The sequence below is a fragment of the Xiphophorus maculatus genome, chromosome 10 (assembly GCF_002775205.1).
Source record: "Xiphophorus maculatus strain JP 163 A chromosome 10, X_maculatus-5.0-male, whole genome shotgun sequence".
NCBI lineage: Eukaryota > Metazoa > Chordata > Actinopteri > Cyprinodontiformes > Poeciliidae > Xiphophorus > Xiphophorus maculatus.
In genome coordinates, this window is record NC_036452.1 from 14140029 (window position 1) to 14159272 (window position 19244).

Below are 19244 nucleotides of genomic sequence, written 5' to 3' on the forward strand. Positions count from 1 at the left end.
GTACCGAGAACCACAGGGCTGTTTGTGATGCCAGGTTTCCCTGCTGTGCCCAGACACAGTAAACAAAAGGCCACTGTATTTTAGAGTCAGAGAGGCAGCAAACTGAGTGAATGAAGTGTGCTGCTGTAAAACACCAGTCCATCGCACCATGTTCAACTGCTTACTGACATTACATGACGCCCTGACAACCTGACACAATGTCAGCCAATCAGTTGTTAACTTTGACAGGGTGAATCAGGTGTATTTGCAGACGAGGTAAAGTGGCTGTAAAGCTGTCCTGAAAAATTCATTTCTACATTTCTTGATAAAGGTTTAAGACAGCTTTTAATCCTTTAACATATGTATACTGCCTGTCTCCTGTGACATAAAAAACAGCTAGGCTGGCAGACATGTCTCCAAATGTGATATTAATTTAATCTACCTAAAAAATGCTCATGTCATGTACCCTGAGGCGCACAGAAGCTGCTGTCAGTCTAAATTCTGTCCACATTCAAAAATAATAAACGTACACTGGCTTTGTTATCTTTCTCCAGCCAACAAAAGTTTAATAAATTAGGCTTGATTTTACAAAGCTAATTGTAAAATCAATTACCTTTTGATTATACAATTAGCTGGAAATTCTCAGTATTGAGACTTTTCAATACTCATCTCTTCTGGAGTTTCAGGTCAAAGCAGAAAAACTTACTGTCACTATTGACTACCCCTGATGAGTTGACCAAAGATGCAGTATGAAATAGTAATTTACAGCTATAGGAATAGGCTTATCATTGCTTTGGTTTGTGACTCACCATGACAGCAGCGATGTCTTCTGGGTTATCTCCATCCAAATCAAACTTGAAGGTCACCATCTTGTCATTGTGTGTCTGAAGCTGACACTCGACTACCCGGTCCACTTTATCAGAAAGCTGCAGAGACAGAGGGAATCAACAGTAATGTTGTCAGTTGCTGAGAGATAAATACAGAATAAAATATTCTTATTTAACTGTAGAAAGACGAGTCTGGTGTTATATTAGTAAGTCAACATTTTCCATTTCATAATTATTTCATTTTCCCTGACTCAATTTTTATTTTTCAAATTTCCTTTAGTTTCCAAACTGTATCTGTTCATATGTCTTGCCACTTGAACTTTTTCCAGATGGAATCTCTTTCTACTAAGTGAGAGTAAAAGCTTAGGTGCCCTCCTTTAGCCAGCTGACCGGCAGAGCACAGGAACAGGTGGGGGAGAGACAGCAACAAAAAACTCAGGTAAATCCACCTATTTGTTTGGCATCTTATTAAAAAAGGACTTTAAACTGTAGGAACAAAAATTTTAGCAAAGTAACTTTTTAAAATCTTACTTTACCTTGATAATTACAGTCAATTTATCTGTAGGTTATTACTGTCAGTAAGTAAAAAAGAAATATAAACAATATGCTTGTGTTGTTTTCTTGCATCCAGATCCAAAAAAATATATATACATAAAAGGCCAAACCCAGACCACATAGCAACCCCATGTTATAATGTATACTCTCTGACGAACTGTACGTGCGTGTTGTTGCATGTGATTCTAGACTCAGCCAAAACATGGTCGTTAAAATGATCACACAGTGTTCTGAAGAGAACAATAATGTGTGGTCGTCAGAAGGGGAAAACAAAGAGCAAAGACGCTGATCCAAAGTCAAATAAACAGCGTGGAGCCGGGCCACAAGCTCAAAAAGAGAAACGCCTAATGAAATAATTCAGTCAAGGTTGATTTATTAGTTAATCTTGTGAGGGAAAATAAAAGTGCCTGTTTGAAGGTGAAGACAGTCTATTTAATTTACGGTACCCCTGTGATGCGAAGCCGCGAGCGCGCCCTTCGCCTGAACAGCTTCGCAGCCGTTCGCCTTGCAGCTGTTTTCTCGCTCTTCTCAGATAGGCCTTCGTAACCATCGCTCAAGCCCGATGTCACATCAGAAGCGTAGCTGCAAAAAATAAAAAGATAACAAAAAATTGGTGTTGCCTCTTTGTTTGAAAAGCAAACATCCTCAGAAGCCTAAATGTCACCTCAAATCTAATGGCAGCCAGCACCAATGAACTTTAAAAATCGTCATCGACAGCTGTCATCGACAGATGAAGTGTAAAATTCAGCATCCCTAATTATAAACAGCACTCCTAAGTATCACATAAAGCATAATGCGTTGCATTTGTTTATTCCCTGGATGTTTTTATAGTCAAACCAATGCAGTTTGAACTGTTTCTTCAAAGTGTACAGGAAGCTGTCGAATGTCTGACGGAAGCAGCACACATCCATGTATTCATGCTATGAGTAGGTTTGGGGTTTCAGATGGCTGGAGAGCATTCAGTAAATAGTTTCAGCTAATTGCATCTCCTGGGTCTTTTAAGATCACTGCGGTTACAAACTCCCCTCCATCCACCTCCCCGACGAAAGCTGCAACCGTTTAACAGCCTATTGCTTGGCAGCCTTCACCTGCCTCTGTTTAAATGTTCTCTACCTCATGGTGGACTTCAGCTTAAAGAGAAGCCTGTTGTCACCTCCAGAGAATAAGCTAAACAAAGTAAGAGTGAACTTATGTGGTGATGCTGCAAACACTTGTCCTGTTCTGTTCAGAGGTAATCAGGACCTGTGTCAGAGGAAGAGCCAGAATGTGTTTACTATTCTCACTAGAACATGGTGGTGATGTTACAAATTACACTGTAAGGTGATTTATTTGAAGACAGAGTCAGATTGTCTCTGATTACTATTACTCTCATTACACTTCTGCGTAAAAGACTTCAGCCACACCCATTTCTTTCAAAAGGCCAAGAAGACTTTCTTGTTTTTATTACATAATAGTTACCAAGATCCTCTGCAGGTGTTTTTGTTTTTTTCTCTTGACATAGTCTTCCCTTTGACAGAAACAAGAATGAGGCCTTGTTTTCTTTTAAAAGGTAAAGATATGTGGACTATTCAAGAGCAAAGCAAATTCCCAAGCTGAATGATAAACCACTGCAGTGTCATGTTTTCAAATGATACCACACCTCGAAATGATCTCTTCCCATTTCTTTTTTGCACAATCTCTCTAACTTGGAAAGTCAGTTCTGCACAACATCTGAGACACAGTCGAACAGAAAGCTGCAAGGGTCCACCGTGCCTTGCTTCAACAAAAACACAGAGCAGCCTGCGATTGCCCCAGGCATGTTGTTTCAGCCCCACAGATGTGGAGCAAGGAGGGGGAGTTACATTTCCTAAAATACCAAGCTAATTTTTCAGGTCTCTAATGTAAATATTAAAGATAGAGCAAGGCTCTATTGTGCAATATGATAAGGATCAGACAGTAGAAGGAAGACAGATGATAAACTTTACCTGTCCACAGGAGAGTTGAACCCACTTGGAGGACCTGAGCTGCCTTGTTCTGTGTTGCTGCAGACTGCAATACTCTGTAAAAACAAATGAAAACTGGTTTAGCTTTATATGAAGATGGCAGCTTGGGAAATTCTTTGCTCCAGATTTTTGTTTATATCAATCCAATTAGCTATTTAAACCTTGGTATTGATATGGAGCTAAACAGTAAATTGATGAACCATAATCAGTGCTGAGAGAAAACCAAGCACAACATGGTGGCACTGGAGGAACTGCAAATATAAACACAGCTCAGGAGAAACAGTTGATGCAAAAACTGTTAATTATGTTTCCACAAAACAAGCTTTTAAGGTAGAATTTCAAGAAGAATGCCACTAATAAAGGAAAACTACGAGAAACTCACCACGTGTCATTTAAGGGACACAACAGCCAAAGCCCAAACCTAAAATCCAATTAAGAATGTGTCATAACCCTGAAACCCGATGTTCAAAGATGCTCAAAGTCCAATATGAACGTTTTGCACTACTTTCCTTTCAAAATAACTAAAGAGCAGTGACTTTTTTCAGACATCATATTGTTAATGCAAGTGTGTGTCAGCTTTGGTTGCAACAGGTGCAGACAATCATCCCCAAAGAAATGAGGTTTTGTAAAGACGTGTGTTCTGCCACCCCCCTGAGCATTCCACTTTGACAACAAGCTCTTTACTGAGGCAGCTCACCGAGGGGAAGCGAAGTGCTGGAATGGCGAGGCCGTTTACAGCAGGGGTGTTGGAGTGTGTGGTCAGAGGAGTCGAGGGGGTCGGAGGGGTCGCAGGCCCGTTGAAGCCGCCGGCCTCCAGCGGATCCTGAAGGCCAGAGGAACTCAGGTCGCCGTCCGTTTCACAGTCAGCTGTTTCAACAAAGCAAAAAAAACAACAACAAAAAAAATTAGACTGTAACCAGCTGTGACCTGAAAAGAAATTACTTGTACTATACCATTCACCCTAATTTGTGCATGCAAACATGCAATTGATGACCCTCAAAGCAATATACCATGCACACAAACTCATAGTCCGTTTAGATCAGATCAGATTAACTTAGATTGTGAATGTATTAGAGGTTGTTGACACTGAATTTTTTGTAACTACAGCAAAGCCCTCGCGCACACCATGAGATAAGACCTACAGGGGTTGAATAATTCAGTTATCTACAGTGTCACACTTTTGTCTTTTGGCCTAGTACACATTGAGATCTGAATGATCTCTGTTCTGTGCAGTTGTAGATTTCATATAATGGAAACATTTCTATAGTTCATTTTGATGTTTGAAAGACTTAACTCAGCACCTTCATTTACAGTATCGAAAGTTAATCTTAAAATGATCATGCTTCGGTAGTATATGCTACTAACAGAGCTTTAATAGACTCTTTACAAAGTATTGCATAATTGTGAAGTGAAACAAATATGACACAGAGTATCCAATTTCCTTCTAATAAATAAAACAATATTCTGCTTCATACTTGTCGGTATTATTTATGTCTCTACCAGAGATGCACATATAGAGAGTGAGATTTTTCATGATTCTTCTCTGAAAAGTAGCTCAAACATAGACACGTTGGATGGAGAACATCTGTGAAAGTGAAGTTTCAACCCTTTCCACAGATTTTCCATCTGGTTTAGTTCTGAATTTTGGCCGGGCCACTCTTAAATATGAATACGCTGTGATCTAAATCATTGCATCGTAGTTTTCCCTGGGTATGTTTAGGACTGCTTGTCTAACTGAAGGGTGTACTACCACACCAGGTGTGTCACTCTCTTTGCATTTTCCAGTGATGGACTGAGCAGAGCTCTGTGAGACGTTCAAAGATTAGGATATTGTTTATAATCTAACTCTGCGTTAAATCTCCCCAGAACTTTCTCTCTGACCTATCTCCTGCGTTTCTTAGTCTCCATTGTGTTGCTTGTTCTGGAACAAACTTCGGAGGGTTTCACAGAACAGCTTTATTTATTTGTGGGATCTAATAATTAGGAAACTTCTTCAGGTAGCTGTAGCAGTGGGTTTTATTTAGCATCAAAGTGTTAAATAAAAACATGTATTTTTTTTCTTTAATTCTAAAAAAAATTAAAACCATTTTTCTTCCATTTAACAATTGTGAACTACTTTATGTTTCTTGTAGTTGTAACATCACAAATTATGAAAAGGTTCAGGTGGTGTGAATACTTTTTCTTGCACTCCAGATGTTGCTTTATTAACAATAGTAATAATAATAAAATTGCATAACAATCTTCTGATAAACCCTTAAATACTTTTTTTTTGTCATTGTATGTTTTATTATAAAATTGCTTTTAAAAAATCTCTTATTTTAAGTTAATGGACGTTTTTAGACTTTAACTTTCAGGCACTTAACACCTGAAAGGGATTTGTAAGCATTAAATAATCAACTCATGTCCCTATTTTCAGAAAAAAAAAAACATGTTTCATGATGTTGGGTTGTAACATCAGGCTGCTCACAGTTAGCCGAAGACAGGCTGTTGTTGCGGACACGGAAGTGCTGATCTGCCTCGGGCTCCTCTGGCTCTGTAGGGTAGCTGGAGCTGACACCAGAGTCTGCAGAGCTGGTGATGGGGGATGAAACAGCAGCCAAAGGTGACAGGGCTGGGGTGGGGGACTCTGCTGCAACAACATCAGTGACCTTAGGTGAAGGTGGCTGCGGCTCTGGTTCTTCCTCTATTACTTCCTGTGCCTCCTTTTTTTTACGCTCCTCCGCCTGCCGCCTCAGCTTCTCTCTCTGCCTCTTGATGGCCGTCACTCGGTCCCGTATGGCCTTGGCTACGATTTTAAAGTCTGCCTCGCACACAAAGCCGAGCACGACCTGCAAAAATAAATAAATAAATAAATAAATGGAAAAAAAAAAAAAAAAAAACATAACACATTGGTTACGGTGCATTAAAATGGTGTGCATGCGCATGTGTTGATGCAATATGTACAACATTTATGCAGGTCTGCTGACCGGATCAGGCACGCACTGACATTTGTGCTAACAACGTTTGTCCTAACAACATTTGTTTTGCGACAAGACACACGGTCTGCTTCTTTAGGTCGTTTCAGGTTCTCGAGTTCTCTTCAGTCCAGCAGAGTAGCTCGCTCTTCCTCTCAACACATAGTCAGATTACAGCAGAGCGGCCGGACGAGATGTCCCCTCCTGATACCAAATTTGATCTTGATGAAATCTTTAACAAAGGCGTAAACAATTAAGGAATTGTGGGCATGCTTTTTCATTAAAAGTGACCTCTAAGGGGGGTGTGGAGGGGTAAGGTTGCTTTGAGAACATCGGGGCCTGTTTCGCAACGAGCACAAGAGTCGCTGTATTATTAAAGGGATGACCTCAGTTGCTTCCTGAGTTGCTTGCTCACATTTCCAGCCAGTGATGATTAAATGTTGTGGTGTGACCTTGACTCTCTAAAAAAATTATTTCTTTTACATTTCAAGGGTTCCTACTAATTTTAAGATCAAAATTCATACTTTCCACATTGAAACTTTCCAGATATTTTACGGGCTTGTTTTTAAGGAATAAGTTCAAAATGTCAGGAATAAACTACAGAGAAAGGAAAGGAAGAGGGAAGGGAGGAAAGAAGGAACATTATTCTTTTGACATTAGTTGGTTATTTAATCTGGTTATTTAATCTGGTAACGCCTGCAATCAGTAGATCTTTGACCACTAGCCTGGTAAAAACCAGCCCCTTGTTCTACACTCTGCTTCGTACAGAAGGTTTGGTCTCTCAACTGTTGAGAAACGATTGCTTCCTGGACGCATGGACTCTGTTGAAGATTTAAATTTTACCCATTCGCTAACATTTCCCCATGACGTACGTAATGAGCCAGTTTGGCTATAAGAAGCTTACCAGAAATTGCCTGCAGTGTAAACAACCATCCTCCACCGCAAAGAGAAAAGTGCCGACCCAAACGAGGCAGCTGTTAATGTTAATCCAATATTTGGAAGTGTGGCAAACACTAACTGAACGGTTGCATTCACTTCCTATGCTGCCATTGCTAAAACTACAGGCAGACTACAATTACAAAACATCCAGGCTGCACCTCCACTAGCCCACTGTCCTTTTTGCACAAACTGCTGTTCTGGAACAAAAACTGAACAGCTAAAAAAAAGCAGCCAAAGTTGAAAGGTAGGCTTTGCAAGACATGCAGAAAGTCTGGATAACTATTGACTAAGGCTCAATTGAAAGCTTACAAGGATTCAAGAGTGGTTTAAAATGTATGTACAGTACCACAAATGTGTCTAAAAATGACCAACAGATGCTCTCTTTACCCATCAAGGCGTCTAGCTTTATATACATCAGAGACCTAGCGAACTCCTTTCTATCGCTTCCTTTTTGAAAGCCCATTAAAAGGCACCAACTCCATCAATCAAGACCAGAACTCAGAAAACGTCTCTGGGTTAACTGATACTGCTTCTACATCTACATGATTGGTTACACTCTAATGTGGAACCAATTATGAAAGAATTCCTCGCTAAAGGCTGCTTCAAACTGGGTCAGCAGAGCTGTAAAAAAATGACGTCCAATCTCCGTGGGCCAGCCTACCATTTCCTGAGCCACCTCCTCGGGCACATCCTTGTAGAGCTCAAAGAGGAACTCGATGGCGTTGTTGTCCTTGTACTTCCCGTGAAGCTTCTTAGTATCGTCGATGCGCAGCCACAGCTTCAGGCCAGACTTCACCATGTCGTCCTCCTCCGCCAGCTCTACGTGAACGCCGTTGTTCTCCTGGAAGAAGGGGTGGTCCAGAAGGTCCTGAATGGTATACCTGAAATACAAGCAACTGTGTTTATTTCAACTCATGTTGTGTAACTTAATCCTGAAGATATTTTAAGTTTAGGGGAAAAATGTTTATAGGTCAAGGGTGATTCTGGATCATTACTAAAAATACATTGCCTTGATAAACTAGTCATAAAATTCTAGTCTTTTATGTTTTGCCACATAAAAAAATAAATACATATATATATTTACATATATATAGTTGATGAGCCAATAGGGAAGTTGGCACATCAACTGCTGCAGTTAACAGGAAGACGAACAGAGCTAACCTCAGGGCAGTCATTAAAACAAACCTTTAAACAAACCAGTTGTTTAAAGCTGCAAAAGACTTGATGCTGGCGTGCGTCTGAAAACTATGCAGCCAGAGCTACAATATAATGGTTTAGATGAAAGCATATCAACAGGTCAGAATGACCCAGTCAAAATTTAGACCTGACGTAGGTTCAGGTCTAAATCCAGGAAGGCTAAAAATAAATGCATGCCACATGATTATGTGTTTAAAAAATTAAAGCAACATGTCTTTTTCTTTGTACTTCATAGGTAGATGCCTTTGTGAGATAGTGTGTCACATAAATATCTAAAAAGCATACACAGGGCTATTGTGACCAGACAAACCGTGGAAAAGCCTGACAGGTGTGAACATGAAAAGCCAATGTATGTTTTTGTTTTCACCTTTCATCTTTGATCATGCGAATGCAGCCCTCAATAATCTCCTTGAGTTCTGGGACTTTGACTTTGTAGAAACTGTCAGGTTTGATGCCCTGTGAACACAAAACGTAACGAGAGTTTCACATAGCGCGTTTTTATAAATCAGCTCATTCACTCGTTGCCTATTTGTCTTCAGGAAGAACAAAACTATTTAGGCTGTCACTTGCATATATCTCCAGTAAAAGCCATTTCCCCAATTCAATGCATGTCATTGCAGTCCTCTGCTTTGTGACATCTGTCACTTGCTGGAATGACATGTGGGTGAGCAATCACACCAGCAGATCATAAAAATATGGGACAAAAAAAAATCCCCAGAATTCAGTCTTTGCTATATCTTTTTACCTGAAGCACAAAAGAAAACAAATGGGAAAGCCAAGCTGGTTGTCTGAACGCTATTAAGAGAGCACAGATAGATTACAGAGAAGCCACAATCCCTGCAAAAACCAGGGAAAGACGTATGGCACAAAGGTATGCAAGCATCCGGAAGATGTTAGATCCAACACTCAAACATAATTATTTACCAGTTAAAGGCAGAGTCCTACGTCACGTTATCACATCTAAACACGGCCATGTTATGCAGTGACTGATGGGTTCTATAACCACATTTAATTTATCAGAGATGTTCCCGGCTTCCTGTTTCAAAGAGACAAAGACCAGATCTTTGACAAAGCGCAGATGACATGAAGATGTTTACTTTCCCCCGTAAGTGCACTTTGTTTTTTGGGGGTTTTTTTTATCTTTAGACGACTGATAGGGATAGCTTAGATAAAGGCAACCTTTCAACGTAATTCAGTTAAAGTTTTTAAAGAATAAAGACGCAAACAGGGGACACCTAAAAACTACTTACTGGTACTTGTAAAATGTCCCTTGCTTCAGAGAGCTTTGGATTCTTTCTAAAGCTGGCCTCATAATGAGACCCCTCAGGATAAATCAGCCCTTCCTTGATCTAAATCAAATTTGTGACTCTGCTCCTTTCCTGTGGTGAGAGAGGTTTGGATAAGATCATGAGAAATACGCTGGTGTCATCCCAACTCTGTTTGCTGCTTTGTTTATTTATTTATTTATTCTAATAATCTCTGAAAACAAATTAGGGTGCAATTTTTAGTCCATTTTGCTCATGTCAGTATGAAGGAAGTATTGTTTTATTCATTATTCTTATGCAATGCACATTTTCTAAGAAATTGAATTATTGGGTATTCATTATACTCAAAGAGGCAAAGTTAACAGAAATAAATCTACAATCTAGAAAGGAGTTTAACTTTCTAAATTGATTTACTGAATAAAGTTAAATATTCTGTGATTTTTGATTTATTTAGACACACATTTCTAACGTAAGTCCCTTAATGTCCTTTTCTACTTAAATAAAACGTACATTTAAATTTTCCAACTACAACCACCCAAACATTTTGCCATTTTCAGCTTAATCCACTAAGAAGGACCTTATACTATTCAATTACAAATTAAATTCTAATGTATTAAAAATAATTCAATTTCAAATGGTTTTGGCCACTCTTTAGTGCAATGTGACAAAACCCCCATTCAGAGAAGGAGCTCCATGCACAAACAGTTTTCCTGGTTTGTTGATGAAGAAGCAATGAGCTCTGACTGTGACGACGCTAAATAAAGCTTCCATAGCAAGCTTGGCCTCATCAGAAAACATTAGTGTTGGAATTTACTGGCATTCTTGTGTAAACTGGTGTAAATCCAGCCATATCTCTAGGGTAACGTCCTGAGAAGAGCAAATTATGACATATGAGTGAAACATGAGTAACGGCTGGATTCATCCACATATTAAAGCGTTGTACTTATTCCACATTAAGTGGAATAAGTAAAAAGCATTTTTGATTTGGCAAAAAGGTCTTGAAGCTGTTTTTCCCTAATTTCAGAATATTCAAAACAGAACCTCCTTAAAATTGCATGCATCATCTATTCTCAAAATGTAATTTTGTCAAGTCAGTATGTTTTCTGCAATATTTCTGAAACACAAATACACCAACAGAAACAAGCACACTCTCCTTTTCGGTTCTTTAGGCAAATTATGAACCTGAATGAGTCTGCAGACAGGACCCAAGAATATTTCTCCTTCCAGTTGTTTTATATTTTCAGACTATGGTCATTTATTACTTATGATTGTCTAATTAGCTAACTTCTTCAAGCAGACGCCAGCCATTAGTGGTGGGAACTACACAGGTTTTAGTTTGTAGTTAATCGTGGGAAAAATGTAAAGTTATAGAAATTAACTGCTACACATCTCTGACGGTCCAGGGAACATTATCATAGCTCTGTTGGTGAGGCAGCCAAACGCGCTTGAGCTCATTGGCAGTAGTCGCAGTCTCACTTTCCAGCCTCCATCAGACTTTGTTTACTTTTCATTTGCGACACACGGGAAAGAAACAGCCTTTTTGCAGAGTAAAAAGTGAGACACAATTTCCAAAACATGTAATTCTGCCATCGCCTCCTCTCACCCAGCCTCACCATCATTGCAGCAATAAGTACTCAAGAAAAGCAAGAAAAACTAAGAGGCTACTAATGTGCTGTTTTTTGTGGCACAGTCTGAGAAGGACGGGTAGCGGAGAAGAATAAAAACCTGCCTTCTGTATATATTTTACACACTGATTTAGAGAGAGCAGTCTTTCTGCCATCTTCTGATGGAGAAGCAGCATCATAATTTGTGGCTAAAAAAGCTCAAAAAACTGATAAATATGGTTGGATCTATTCAATGGACTGGAGATGATTGTAGAAAGAAGGATGCTTCCTAAATTGAAGTATGACCTGGACAACACTTAACATCCTCTTCAGAGGCTTCTCCACATAGTTAACAGCTACAGAAGACACTTTGTGCTCACACCATCAGTAAAAACCCTTAAGAAATTTTAAGATACCACAACCTTTAATTCCCTTAAGAATTATGTATTTTTGAACCAAATTAAATTCATTTATGTATGCAACTCCACTTTAAACAGATGCACTTCTGTTTTAAACTGTTCCCTCCAAAACATTTAAAACAAATGTTTTGGAGGGAACAAAACATTTGTCACTTTAATTTTCTATTCAAACATTCCTCTGTTTTACACTGTAAAGGTAGTTTCTTTGAAAGATACAAGCAAAACCAGTCAAACTGGAGCTTTACACAGACCTTTAATGGGTAAAGCATGTGCATGGTTGCACCTTAATCATAGCCTGAATGCAACAGAAATGTCCTGGTAGTGTTCTGTACAAAGCTCCTAACATTTATCAGGCATGACAAAGTTCTTCAGACCCTGCTATCTAATTATTCAGGATGTCAAACATTATCACTAAGGAAGTCTTGGTTAGATTCCAGATGAAAGAAAGCTAGCACATGGGGACCATTATGTTAAATAGATGGGAGGCTTTTCGTCTTTACTTACACTGGTGACTTTGCGGTAGATCTGTGCAGCATTTTGGCACTCATAGTACGGGTACTCGGACGTGGCCATCTCCAGGATGCACATTCCCAAGGCGTAGACGTCCACTGCTTCATCGTACTTTTCCTCATACATCTCTGGGGCCATGAACTCCGGAGTTCCTGCCAGGGATTACAGGGCATTAGATTTATTCAAAAGTATTTGGATCAATATGTTTACAGCATCTTACAAACATGATACTTTCTTATTATTTTATTACTGACTAAATGGGCCCTCTAAGCTCTAACCAACAAAAGATCTAAAGCATTCACAGAATCAGAAGTTATTATCACCTGTAGCTAGCAAGTTTTTGTCAATACTGTACAGGATTAGAAATAGCTTAAAGTAGCAGAAACAGCAGATGGAGAGCTGTAGAGAAAAGTGATCATGTGTTATTTAATTTGGGGTGATAGTATTTTTGACTTTGGAGTAGCATTGGATGATAATAGTCGCTCTGTTGGTGTTCATGTGAACTCAGAGTAACATATTTTGAGTGGGACCACATAATATTGAAGATACATAGTAGATATCTGGTATAAAGGAAACACGGAACCAACCTTTAGAAGAAATGAAAAAGTTTAAGCTCAAAAGTCTATTTTCTAAGGGAAGAGGCATTTGTTTATAGTGACGTTACGGTAAAAATATTGTGTGTAACACAAAAAAAATGCACACCACAACAAAAAAAGTGCGGAATCTTAATTGCTAATTAAAAATAACAACAGTAATCGACAAGCTGCTTCTTCAAGCCACAAAAATTTACAAAGTCTATGGTGCAACTGGACGCAGTCTTCAAATTTAATTCAGAAGTATGCGAGCTATGATAGGAAAAGAAACCCATCTGCAATTTCAGAAACATCCTAGCCACTAAATAAAAAGTGTCAAGACAGCCATTCATCACCAACATTGAGAAACATGCTCATAAAAATCTTGATTTAAAAATGAAAAAGTACCAAAAACAGTAGTCGCCATCTCATGACAATGTGTTTAATAATTATGAATAGTACTAAAGCCATATTACTGACTAAACCAAAAGCCTCGGAGTCCTGCTGGTGGTGAAAGGCTGTTTCCCCTTTTAGTTTGCTTGACCGTAAAGTGTTTCACTTAAACCTGTTTGACTAAATCTGAGCAGCCGTCTGTGAAGGAACAAACAAATCATTCTCAAACTCACTCCTGCAACTTTCTAAATTAACTTGATAGAGCAATTTCCAGCTTAATTAAAGCCAATCTGAGAACTAAATAGCTTTTTAAATCCAGCAGAAAGTTAAACAGAGGCTATGATTGCTTGAGAGAAGGAACAACAAACAAGTAAAGGAGTGTCATTTTGAACGATTTTCCAACAATTACAACGCACGACATGCTAGGCTGTCTGTGTTCTGCGGATGTCCCGTTACTACCAGGCATTACTCACCAATGACACTTTTAGCAAATGAGGCACTTTTGAGAGTGGCGAGCCCCAGATCTCCGATCTTAACAGAGCCAGTGGGGCCGGTGATGAAGATGTTGTCACACTTGAGGTCCCGGTGGATGATGGGGGGAGTGCGTGTGTGAAGGAAGTGAAGCCCCTTGAGGATCTGGCGACTCCAGCGTTGCAGCAGCTTTAGCTTCATCTCCTTGAACCTCTTCAAATACCTGAAACACAGAGAGGCATGATTCAACACATCGGCCTAAACATATCCCAGATATTACACAGTGAGAAGCGGAAGCTTTTAAGAGCCATAAAGTAGTTCATCCTGTATTCTCACAGCCAAAATGGAGTTCTAAACTTAGCAAGTTTACAGAATTTTCTCCAAGAATTTTGAAAGTAGAACTCTTTTTTTTTTTTTTTTTTTTCTCTGTAATTTTCAACTGCTTTAACGTTATACTAACATGAATACCCACATTTGGCGCCTCAGCACTTGACCCAACAAAATCAATTAAAAACACATGACATTTACCAATATAGGCATATTGCACATCCACGTATCGGGAAAAAGCTCATCTAAATGACAGAAACGATATTTTCTACCTCAACATCACTCAGCTTCAACACTAAGTAGCTTGATAAATAAAAACATAATTAGATGCTAAAGAGGCATACCCGGTAAAACATGCAGCAATGACAGTGCAACATGGCCCAAATGAACACAAACTATCTGAGTAAAACCGACGCTCTGCCGTTTCCATCAATACTAGATTCACCAGGCTACATGCAAAACTCACTGAACCAGCAGCAAAAGATGAAAAAAGCTCATTTCACGAAGCTAAAAACATGACTTCAGTCCTACCTTTGCTGTTTCGTGGTCATAATCCATGTTACAGTAAATATTTCCACTAAAGTACTATAATCTATTGTTTTTGTGTCACGCCGATGTGATTTCTCACTATTTTCAACTTTTGTGTCTCCATGGATACCGCCTATACACTCAAACGACTTCCTTTGTTAGCGCACAGCTGAAGCTTTCCGGTCGTTTGCGCAAATACGTTTAAGCTCGTTTGTGATTGGTGAATGATGTTGCTACGTGATTTTGTAATCTCCCTGATTCTATTGGCTGTCAGATGTGTCAATCACCCAAATCAATCAATAGGCGGCAGAAAATCTCCCCTGTAGGTTTGGTTTTCCGACTCAATTCCGACTTTTTTCCAACCAGTTTTCCTGATTTTCCGACTCAGGAAAATCCACATTACGTAATGTATTTTATTAGAATTTATTATTTTTATTTTGCTTTTTTTTCCCCACTGTGTGCCATATGTATTTGTTCTCAGTAGTACAAATGTTGATTTTTAGACCTCTATGCTCTGGAATATTACCTTTATTTTGATACCTGAACCAGTCAAATACACCTTGCAGTTCCTGAGATATATGGAATTAATTTTGTCAAATTTCAAATTTCCAAAAAAAGAGGCTGTGGTACAAAAAGATTAAAAGTGGAAATTAAGCTGTCAGACATGACACAGCTGTACTTATTCCTGGGATACACAAGTGTTACATAGAATAAAAACTTTTGTAATCTGAGTCAAAAAGAATGAAAATGTGGAATGAAAAGAAGAGGTTCCAGATACTAACGTCTTGAGCGTGCCCGAGGTCATGAGTTCAGTCACGAGGATGATGCACTTGTGGCCCTTCACCGTTGACTTCCAGGAGTCGTGGAAACGTACAATGTTTGGGTGCTGCAGCCCTTTCAGCATCTCCACTTCCTCGCTGAAACGCTGCCGCTCCGCTTTGGTCAACTTACGCGTCTACAAAGGGATAAAGTGAAACAAAACAAACAATTAAGAAAACAGATTTGCACAGCCTCGTTTTCATTCTCCATCAAATTGATCCTTAACACTGCATTATAGCACACTTGCAAGCTCCATCCCAGATCTGGTTATAAAGGTTGTTAAACTTCCTTCTTAAAGCCTATGTGATTTCTTAGACCTTGCACAACGACTCCTACTAACTTTGACTAAAAGTGAGAAAATAAACAAATGTTTTTAAATATAGATACACTACTAAGTTTTATCTATTTCTAAATCCATTTTTTTTTCTTCTCTTTAAGTTGGAAATGATGTGTTTTTTAAAACAATTTTTCACAAATATCAATATGCAGTTTAAGAAAATGTGTCCAACCAATTCTGGATTTACGCTTTTTCAATATTTTAAAGCCTAATAATATAAAAATAATAGTGGCTCTTTAAAAGTTCTGAGATGTTTATTTAAAGGTCATGTAACATTCCCAGCTCTAAACAAATTTTATGGAACTGGATGGAGGGGAAAAAAGTGGCTCTCTGGATTGTAAAAATTGTAGACCCCAGTCCTAATAATGTTTACTGCCTGGCTATTGAAAATAAATTTGCATTGAGGCGACATTTATTGTAAATCGGTACTAAACACACAAGCGGAATAAAACTGTTTAGACGAGATCATCTTTTTATGTTCTCATATGTGAAACCCTAGAAATAAAAGACAAGAGTAATTTTTTCCTATGACTGACTGTGCCAAGAACTGATCACTAGTTTATTTTTTGCGCCAAAATGAACAAAAAGACCTTGAAGATTCCAGCCAGGTTGGAAGTCTAAACTGCACTTACTGCGTTTACAAACCATAAATTATGTTGAAAGCTCTACAACTGTAACTAAATGAACCTCAAGGTAAGACTAGTTTGTCAACCATAAAAATGTTTTTCTTTGGCAGTGGTATGAAGTCTTAACGCACACACACATACACACGCATGCACACGCACGGGGTCTCTGGTTTTCTCAGAATCATGCATCATTGCATAAGTTTGCAGCAATATAATGAAAGCAACTGGATAAATCACTGCTACTTCAGCTAATGAGTCCCCTGTCAGATTGGAAACCACAGGTACGTCCATCTGGGTGAGCCCCAGTTACATAACCTTATTTAAGAGCCAATAAAGGAAGTACCAACTTTATAGATTTATGGGCGAGATCTCCAAGCGCCATGTTAATTCAAACTAAACACTCCAATCAAGTTCAACGAACAAAGACATTTTTGTGCTTCTTCTAGGATGAATGACCTGATTTAGCTGCCGGTGGAGTAACTCTGACTGCGGTGGGGAGGCTAGTGGAAAACTCCTGGGAATCTACAGGACCATGAATCCTGCATTGAGGCAAAGTTCTTGGAAAAACGCTCTGCATGTGTTTACGTTTACAATCAGCTCTACGGCTTCTTTTTTGCTTTTCCCTTGGACGAAGTTCTTCAAGTACTAACTCCGATCACCGACACCGTGCGCACGCCGTTGAGAGACGTGAGCGACATCATGAGGTCACAAAAATTCTCTGCCTACGTCATTCACCTGTCAAAATGCCATTTTACACCAACAATCCCAGCAGGGGAAGCAAAGACACAGAGGCGACCTCTGACCAAACGGATTACAATCAGGTCAATAGAAATAAGTTTATGAAGTGAACATGGACTGAAGCTTATCCTCAATTTCTAAAGCCTTTCTCAGAAAAACTGAATGATTAGCAAAAGAGCAGAGTATCTCGGGTTAAGGGTGAAAAGTAATGATCTTGACAAGTTTAAAATGTGACTAGACTGCAAAAAGCAGTAAAATGACAAGTTTAGACACATTTTCCAGATAACTTAGAGCAGTTTCAAGTTAATTTCTACCAGATGCACTAAATTTAGGCTTGTGGACTCTGTGGTTTACCACTGCCATCGATCAGTGCACTCCGACTAAAAATAAATAAACAAGGTACCCCACACAACACGGTATAAACCACAAGGTGGATGGGGGTGTGTGTGTGTGTGTGTTTATGGGTGTTTGCAGAATGAGCGAGTCACTGGGTTTCTGTGGTTGATCTGCATCTGGATATTTGTGGATCTCTGTGATACCATCAGAACCTTTGTATAGTGAGCTTTGTCTCCTGCAAAGGAATTGACAGTTTACAGAATAAAAATGTTGCACAAGATTCAGACAAAAATGACACCCTGGCACTTCCAAAACCCCAAGATACACCACAGCTTGGCACGCTGGATGGATGGATGGCATGGCTGCAGATTACAAAAACACTAGGAGACTTTCTGAAGCCTTCATATGTTCAGAGCAGCCAATGTTCTTTCGAAAAGTCAAAAAGTGGAAAATGTACTGCAAAATCAAGCAGTGATGGAAAAATGCAAAAACAATAAAATGATTTAAGCTTGTCATGCAGTCATATGATTAAGTTATTGCTGACCTTACTCAGCGAATGCAGGAAATTAAGCTGTGACTAATAGCAGAAATCATATTACAGAGGGAGCTTTTAATATTATGAAAACATCAAATACTATCCTTCCAGTAAGGCAAGTAACTTTACCTCACACAGACTTGCAAAAGTATTCACATCCCTTGACATTTTTCACATTCTGTCAAGTTACATCCACAAAGTGGAACATATTTTGTTGTGATTTTATGCGACAGTCCAACTTAGGGTAGCAAATAACTGGAAGGGGATGGAAAATGATAGATGTATTTCCAAAAATAAAAAATACACAGAAGGTGATTCTATTAGAATCCCAAATGTATTTATAAACTAGTTTTGAAACCATGTATCATTTTTTTGTCATGGAATTACATATGAGCTGCACAGTGGCACAGTTGGTAGCACTGTTGCCTTGCAGCAAAAAGGTCCAGGGTTTGATTCCCGGCCTGGGATCTTTTTTGCTTGGAGTTTGCATATTCTCTCTGTGCATGCATGGGTTCTCTCCGGGTACTCCGGCTTCCTCCCACAGTCCGAAAACATGACTGTTAGGTTAACCCACATAAATCCTGACAAAACAAATTAAAGTTTGAAGTTGTATCATCAGAAGTATGTGAAAAAGGTGAAGTTATTAATACTTTATCAAGCTACTGTAACTAAAATAAGAAATATTTATCATAAGTCACTAGGATTTATAGAAGCACACTCCAAAGTCTCACACTTTTTTTAAATTAAACATCAGACAAGTTGCCTCTCTCTTTAAAATATGCTACAGCATCTTAGAATGACAGTCTCAGTTATTCTTAGCCAATGAAAAGTGGGCTGGTGGTCTAGTAACCGATGGAAACACTTGGACATGTTGCCATGTAAGTGGAGTTACATAAGGTGTGTTGATGGCCGGGGAGGCGTTGGTATGAAGAAGTCCTGGTCAGCGCCACTATTATGACAACCAGGACAGGAACACAAAACACCAAAATAGCAGCCAACTTTTGCTCCAACCCATGTGGGAACACTCAAAAGTTTTAAAATGAGATCCAACAGTGTGCTGGTGTTAAGGCTCGCACAGATATAGTAAGTCTGGACTGGGTTTGTGCAACAACCAGTGGACAGATTGTGGTATCTGTAGGAATTCATACTGAAAAAGAAAAAAACAAATATATATATATATATATGTAGACATACAGTATATATATACTGTATTTATAGGTCCAGTGGGGGGAGAAAAAGAAATCAGTCCTGTCACTACTTCTAGCGTGCAAAAATGAATATGTAGGGTTGGAGAAGGTGTTTCTTTCACTTTGCTCTCCATAATATTTGCG

The 19244-nt window shown here is 39.0% G+C and overlaps 1 protein-coding gene across 1 annotated transcript in view; it reads right to left on the reverse strand.

The window, feature by feature from the left end:
• wnk4 (WNK lysine deficient protein kinase 4) overlaps positions 1-19244 on the reverse strand; it is a 48404-nt gene that overhangs the window by 11607 nt on the left and 17553 nt on the right. Inside the window, exons 3-12 of the mRNA XM_023341040.1 lie at positions 15305-15477; positions 13670-13890; positions 12226-12383; positions 8801-8889; positions 7898-8117; positions 5811-6171; positions 4041-4210; positions 3326-3399; positions 1808-1943; positions 789-905 (exon numbers count right to left, since the gene is read on the reverse strand). Coding sequence (XP_023196808.1) covers positions 789-905; positions 1808-1943; positions 3326-3399; positions 4041-4210; positions 5811-6171; positions 7898-8117; positions 8801-8889; positions 12226-12383; positions 13670-13890; positions 15305-15477 — 1719 coding nt within the window. The remainder of the gene's footprint in view (positions 1-788; positions 906-1807; positions 1944-3325; positions 3400-4040; positions 4211-5810; positions 6172-7897; positions 8118-8800; positions 8890-12225; positions 12384-13669; positions 13891-15304; positions 15478-19244) is intronic.